We start from the raw sequence: 7,414 nt of genomic DNA on the forward strand, positions 1-7,414 counted from the left end.
AGAGAGAGAGAGAGAGAGAGAGAGAGAGAGAGAGAGAGAGAGAGAGAGAGAACGGAGAGAGAATAGCAGAGAAGTGGTACACTCAGTGTCCTTGGGAGAATGAAAGTCAAGTTGTTGGTATTCACCTGCATCTTTAGGCTGAGTGATAAATCTACTTACAAATGACAAAGATCATCTTCTTCCCACCAACCTAATATTCACAATGATAATTTCTCTCTCTCTTTTTTGTCTAGCATCCCTTTCTACTTGCTACCAACTTTCTCAAGTCAAAATTGAATCACTTCCTCAAAATGTGGCTGTGGGGAAAAGTGTTCTTCTTCTAGTTCACAATTTGCCTGAAGACTTTCAAGCATTTTTCTGGTACAAATCAGCACATAAAAAAGAGACATACAAAATTGCAGAATACAGCAGAGCCAGGGATACCACCATTATGGGGAGTGCATACACTTTAAGAGAGTTTATATACACCAATGGATCCATGCTGATGATTGATGTCACTGAGGAGGATGCAGGATTTTTCACACTAGAAATTTTAAGAAAAGATTTCAAGATTGAAAAAGCCTACATTCAACTCCAAGTAAATAGTAAGTGACTCTCCTACTTTGTACACTGAACTGTCCAGGAGGAGCTGGACCTACTAACTTTCCCATTGCATTTTTCTCTACACTGGGGTTTTTGCACCTACTTCAGTATACACATTGAGTAGACAAACTCCCTCTCAGTTGTATCTCCATGTTGGGGCTTGGGCATTAAGTGTGGGACTCACATGGCAAAGAATAAATGCAATTGATCAGAATGCTTTATTTGACTTCACTATGCAGGTAACATAACCCATAGTGAGTAATTCATCCCAAGGATATCAGCCTCTGTCTATATTCTTGGGATTCTGTCCAGGAACTTGTCCTTGAGAAAGATTGTCAGAGACAATTAGTGTACCTGGTTGAGAAAACAATGGGATACCCCTAGTTACTGAGCAAGGATAGACTAGTTGGATAAGTCCATAACCTACTAACTGTCCTGATGGGCTTATTGGGCTTATGGAAAGTCATGGTTGCCAGAGAGAGGGAAATGGACATTAGTGTTCCTAAGAAATGTCTGTCCAAGTGTCTAGCTCAAGGAATTCTTTTCTGCAGGTACATAACAACAGGCTTTAATCATCTGTATAGATCCCCAAGTATGAGCTGAAGTTCCCCTAGTTATCAATATGTACACTATTGTGACACACAATCCATATTCAGAAGAGTATTTATCTGAAGCAGGTCCTTACCTTTTACTTCTTCCCCTACAGAACAGGAAGTCAAGGACATAGAATTTTAGTCCTAATGGCTGGCTGTTCATTTATCTCTTTTATCATACATATGTCTCTCTCTCTCTCTCTCTCTCTCTCTCTCTCTCTCTCTCTGTGTGTGTGTGTGTGTGTGTGTGTGTGTGTGTATCTTTTATTTCCTCTGGAAGAGAGGGACATCACCTAAACAGAAGTTCAGGGAATCTCAGAAATCCCAGGGGGCACATAGAAAGACCCTTCACACAGCTCATCAAACAGAACTAGGAGCATCATCTTGAAACTCTTCAAGGGACAATAGAATCCACCCTATCTTTCCAGGACTCAGCTTGACAATTCTCAGGGTGTGAAACTCCATACTTCATACCAATGTGTGAAATTCCATAAATTTTCTCCTGGTCCTTTGTCTTGGGTCAGAATGCTGCCTGGTAGCTCCACTCAGAAGAGTTCTGTCCCATTCCTCATGCATCACTCTGATGGTCCAGTTTGAAACATGCACAGACATCTCTGTCCACTTCTTGCTGAGATTAAAATTCTATATTTATAGGACTTTGAGATCAATGGGTAGACAGTATCAGCAGTTGGGTTTGTGCTTCACACAGGAAGCACAGAAGGTCTCTTTTGGTGCTTACAGAACAAATCCAGGGCACAGCCCTGAGTTAAGTTGCTACACTCTCAGGGCATAGGGAGGCTGCTGAGTCTTTTTGATGACAACATTGTTTGGATAACTAAAATATAACTAGAGAAGGGTAAAGCAACACTGGGCATTACTGAGTGGAGTGGGGGAGAGCAGTGTTTTTTCATTAGATATTTTGGTCATTTATGTTTCAAATGCTATCCCCAAAGCCCCCTATACTCTTCCCTTGCCCTGCTTCCCAACCAACCCACTCCTGCTACCTGACCCTGGCATTCCCCTGTACCGAGGCCTATGATCTTCACAATACCAAGGGTCTCTTCTCCCACTTATGGCCGACTAGGCCATCCTCTGCTACATATGCAACTAGAGACATAGCTCTAGGGGGTACTGGTTTTGAACACAAACAAATCCAAAGCTCATGGTATTTTGTAAAATCTCCCTGCCTGGAAGGAGACTCACTTAGAGAGGGAAAGTACAATTGAGTTCAGGAGCTGTGTTGGAGCTGTAGTTTCACAGAAGGAGGACACCCTTGTGGCCCCCTGCAAAGGATACACCATTTGTAAGGTGCTCTGCTCACAGGTTGTCAAGGGAATGATAGTAGTTCAATCTGCTGTCTAGATTCTCCTAATAGGCAAAAGTACCTGAGAGAAGTCATGGGGTTTTAGACAAGTATAGAAAGAGTGAGATAGAAACTGTTCATCAAGAAGCTCCCAGTGAACATAAATTTAAGGGTAGGCATGAGATTTTTCTTATGTAATGTTAATTACCATGCAAGAATGTTATCATGGCTAATGTTCTCAGCTATCACTTCCCTAACAAAAATTACCCTGGTGTTAATTAGTGGCATGGATTAATGGATTTAGGCATTTACTTCATTGTCTGATGACCTGAGAAGTGATTAACACAGTGTGTCCTCTGACCTCCAAATCAGTTCTGTGTCCTGCATCCATTCACAAACATTGAGAAACAGCCATGCACAGCGCTCACACACTAATTTGTAAATAAATGTTAAAATTCAAAGCCATTACAAAAGTTTAGCTCTTTACATACTTATGCATACATATAAAACTTTTATATATTTATATGTATAGATAGAGTTATAATGGATACTATAACTACATTTATTCATTGATTCATTCATTATCTAGACATATGTGATTATTTTTCTAGCCTGTATTTCCTTAAAATATAAAACAAATCCCAATATTTATACTGTCCCAGATGCAGTTGAGTGGAAGAATGGCCAGTAAAGAAAAGTAGAAACTGAAGTCATATAATTGGAACCACAAGAATTGTGGAAGAGAACAACAACAACAACTACAACTACAACAATAAAAAAAACAATAACAAAGAGTCAGGGTGTGTAGGGACAAAGATTAAGTGTGCATCATCCCAACACCATTCTATGCTAAATGATATCAGGGATCTGAGGACAGTGAGCCAGATCCATGTTGGCATCCAAGTAGAGAGCACAATACAGATAATATCACAGGTAGAGGAACACAAAGTAGGACAGGAGACACTTCCTCCACAGTAAGGCTTTACAATAAGCACTCCTCAGGACACAGGGCCTCATCTTAAAATTACTCAATGGCCACTATAGACATGATTCTCTCTCTTTACCTTTAGGCTTTGTTCCAAACACCAAGGATTCTGTCTCCCCTGCAAGGCTCAGTATAGAATCAGTGCCACCCAACATTGCTGAAGGGGAAAGTGTTCTGCTACTGGTTCACAATCTCCCAAAAAATCTTCAGTCCCTTTTCTGGTACAAAGGGGTGATTGCAGAGGAGAAATCTGAGCTCATTCAACACGTAATGGCCACAAGTTCAAGCTTGCCAGGGCCTGCACACAGTGGTCGAGAAACAGTGTACAGTAATGGATCCCTACTGCTCCAGAGGGTCATGCAGAATGATACTGGATTCTATACTCTACGAACTATGAGTACAGATCTGAAAGATGAAATAGCACATGTGCAACTCCAGCTGAACAGTAAGTGGTTCTCTGTGATTGCTTATTGCTGGGTGGGGCTTAGACTCACAGGATTGTCATGCCTGTACTGTGTTTCCTTCCCTACTGCACTGTGTTCCCATGTTGGGGTTTGAGCACTTAGTGTATAACACTTAGGTTAGGGCCAAACAGCCCTAGATCAGATTTTACTTTCTGACTCTTTCCTGTAATAAGGAAGTCATTGATGGAAAGCAGTTCTAGTTAAGATGTCAGAGTTTTCCAAGTACGAATTTTGTAGCCATGTGTATGAGGAAACTATTACATTTTCACAGAGAAATGAATACCAGGAGGCACTGATAACTGTCATCTGACCCAGATTTGTCCACAGGTGACCCTGGGGATCATTTGCCATAACATTACGAAACTTTTCTCAGTGCTTAGAGAGAATCAGGGTTTTAGGCCTTTCATATCAAACTGGGGTATTTATTAGGTCCAAGCTTCAGATTATATTTACAGAGGTCTGTAAATATACAGGGATTCTCTGTATAGCCCTGGCTGTCCTGGAATTCACTCTGTAGATCAGGCTGGCCTTGAACTCAGAAATCTGCCTGACACTGCCTCCCAAGTGCTGGGATTAAAGGCATGTGCCACCACCATCTGGCTTTAAACCTTTTCTAATACCTTTGCATGAGAAGAAGGTCAGACTTCCCCTGCTATTATTAAGCACCAGTCCTGAGAGCTGCAGGTCAGAGCAGTAAGCACAGAGGTGAGGTGATAAAAGTCACAGAATTCAGAGGAGGCATTTTATAAAACTTCAGTGGGCATGAGAGTGCCCAGTATCTAACTGAGGGCAGTGAGGAGCCAGGCATGGAAAAAACAAGAGAGAGAGAGAGAGAGAGAGAGAGAGAGAGAGAGAGAGAGAGAGAGAGAGATCATGACAGAGAAATTACATACTTAGTATCTCTAAGAGAATGGAGGTCTAGTTGCTGACATTCACCAAGTTGGATAGACATGCCCACGCCTGCATCTTTAGGCTAATTGATAAATCTACTTGCTCATGACAAAGATCATGACATTCCCACCAACCCAAATTCACAATGATAATTTCTCTTTCTGTTTTTTTTTCTAGCCTCCCTTTCTACTTGCTGTTACCCTTTGCAAGTCAAGATCGAATCACTTCCTCAGAATGTTGCTGTAGGGAAAACTGTTCTTCTCCTTGTTCATAATTTGCCTGAAGACTTTCAAGCATTTTTCTGGTACAAATCACCATATAGAAGAGATACACATAAAATTGCAGAGTACAGCAGATCAATGGATATCACCATTATGGGGAGTGCTTACAGTTTAAGAGAGCTTGTATACACCAATGGATCCATGGCAATGATTGATGTCACGGAGGAGGATGCAGGGATTTACATGCTAGAAATTTTAAGAGAAGACTTCAAAATTGAAAAAGCCTACATTCAACTCCTTGTAAATAGTAAGTGATTCTCGATGGCTTCTAGATGCTGAACATGGCTTATTGTATTATATACAATGAACTGTCTAGAAGGAGCTGGACCTACTGACTTTCCCAATGCCTTTTCCCTACACTGGGGTTTTTGCACCTACTCCAGTATACACATTGAGTAGACAATCTCCTTCTCTGTTGTATCTCCATGTTGGGGCTTGGGCATTAAGTGCAGGACTCACATGGAAAAGAATAACTGCAATCGATTAGAATGCTTCATTCGAGTTCACTATGGAGGTAACTTAACTCATGGTGGGTAACTCATTCCAAGGATATCAGCCTCTGTCTATATTCTTGGGATTCTGTCCAGGCATTTGTTCTTGAGAAATATTGTCAGAGACAATTAGTGCAACTGGTTGAGAAAACAATGGGATACTCCCTAGTTACTGAGCAAGGATAGCATAGCTGGACATGTTCACAGCCTATTAACTAATGTTCTGATGGGCTTATGAGGCTTATTAGAAAAGTCATGGTTGCCAGGGAGAGGGAAATGGACATTAGTATTCCTAAGAAATGTCTGTCCTCTTGGGTCTAGTTCAGGGAATTATTTTCTGCAGGCACATGACAACAGACTATGATCACCTAGGTAGTTCTCCAGGCATGAGCTTCAGTTCTCCTAGTTATCAATATGTGCACTATTATGGCACACAATCCATATTCAGAATAGTATTTATCTGAACAAGGACCTTACCTTTTAGCCTGGCTTCTATTTCTTCCCCTACGGATCAGGAAGTCAAGGACATAGACTTTTTAGACCTAATGGCTGCCTACCATGCATGCTACACTGCAAGTGAATCATGTTCATTTATCTCTTTTATACATTTCCTTTGGCAAATGGTAGCCGATGGACATTTCTTACACAGAAGTTCAGGGCAACACAGAAATCCCAGGGAGCACATAGGAAGACCCATCTCATAGCTCATCAAGCAGAACTGGTAGCATCATCTTGAAACTCTTCAAGGGACAATGGAATCTTTCCAGGACTCAGCTTACCCACTCTCCCAAACCCAAGGTTTGAAACTCCATAAATCTGTTCCTGGTCATTTGTCTTGGGTCAGAATGCTGCCTGGTAGCTCCACTCACAAGAGTTCTGCCCCTTTCCTTATGTATGACTCTACTGGTCCTGTTTGGAGCACTCATAGGCATCTCTGTCCACTTCTAGCTGAGATTAAATTTTTGTCTTCATAGAACTTTGAGATCAGTGGGTAAACTGTGTCAGCAGTTGGGATTGTGCTTCACACATGAAGCACAAGAGGTTTTCTCTTTGGTGCTGACAGACCAATTCCAGGGTATAGTAGTCATCAGCCCTGAGTTAAGTTGCTGTGCTCTGAGGACTCTGGGAGACTTATCAACTTTTAAAAAAATAGTGTTGTTTGGATAACTAAAATATAAAGAGAGAAAGGGAAGAAGGATAGTGGGCAGTACTAAGAGTAGAGCCAGGGAGAGCAGTGTTTTGAACACAAACAAATCCCCAACTCATGGATCTTTTAGAGATTTGCCTGCCTGGGAGGGGCTTCCAATTAGGGAAAGTACAATGGAGCTCAGTAGCTGTGCTGGAGCTAAAATTTCACAGCAGGAAGATAACCTTGTGGTTCTCTAAAAAGGGCACTCCATCTTTCAGGAGCACTGCTCACAGTTGATCAGGAGAATGATATTAGTTAAGTCTGCTGTCTATATTCTCCTAATTGGCAAAAGGTCCTGAGAGAAGTCTTGGGATTTTATACAAGAATAGAAAGAGTGAGACAGAAGATGATCAACAAAAAGCTCATAGTGAATATAAATTTTAAGCATGGGACAGAAGATGATCAACAAAAAGCTCATAGTGAATATAAATTTTAAGCATGGGCATGAGATTTTTCTTTTTTTTAAACTTACTATTTTATTTTATTAGTTATTTTCTTTATTTACATTTCAAATGTTATCCCGAAAGTTCCCTATACCCTCTCCAACTCCTACCCACCCACTCTCACTTCTTGGCCCTGGCATTCCCCTGTGCTGGGTCACATAAAGTTTGCAAGACCAACGGGCCTCTCTTCCC

The 7,414-nt window shown here is 41.3% G+C and overlaps 1 protein-coding gene across 1 annotated transcript in view; it reads left to right on the top strand.

Annotated features, from left to right (window-relative positions):
- The window catches only part of LOC110336993 (carcinoembryonic antigen-related cell adhesion molecule 5-like), a 68,132-nt gene that overhangs the window by 48,476 nt on the left and 12,242 nt on the right, over positions 1–7,414 (top strand). The window contains exons 4-6 of the mRNA XM_021219738.1: positions 234–584; positions 3,549–3,908; positions 4,996–5,346. Of these exons, the coding sequence (XP_021075397.1) occupies positions 234–584; positions 3,549–3,908; positions 4,996–5,346 (1,062 nt within the window). The remainder of the gene's footprint in view (positions 1–233; positions 585–3,548; positions 3,909–4,995; positions 5,347–7,414) is intronic.

Source organism: Mus pahari, chromosome 19 (assembly GCF_900095145.1).
Source record: "Mus pahari chromosome 19, PAHARI_EIJ_v1.1, whole genome shotgun sequence".
Classification (NCBI taxonomy): domain Eukaryota; kingdom Metazoa; phylum Chordata; class Mammalia; order Rodentia; family Muridae; genus Mus; species Mus pahari.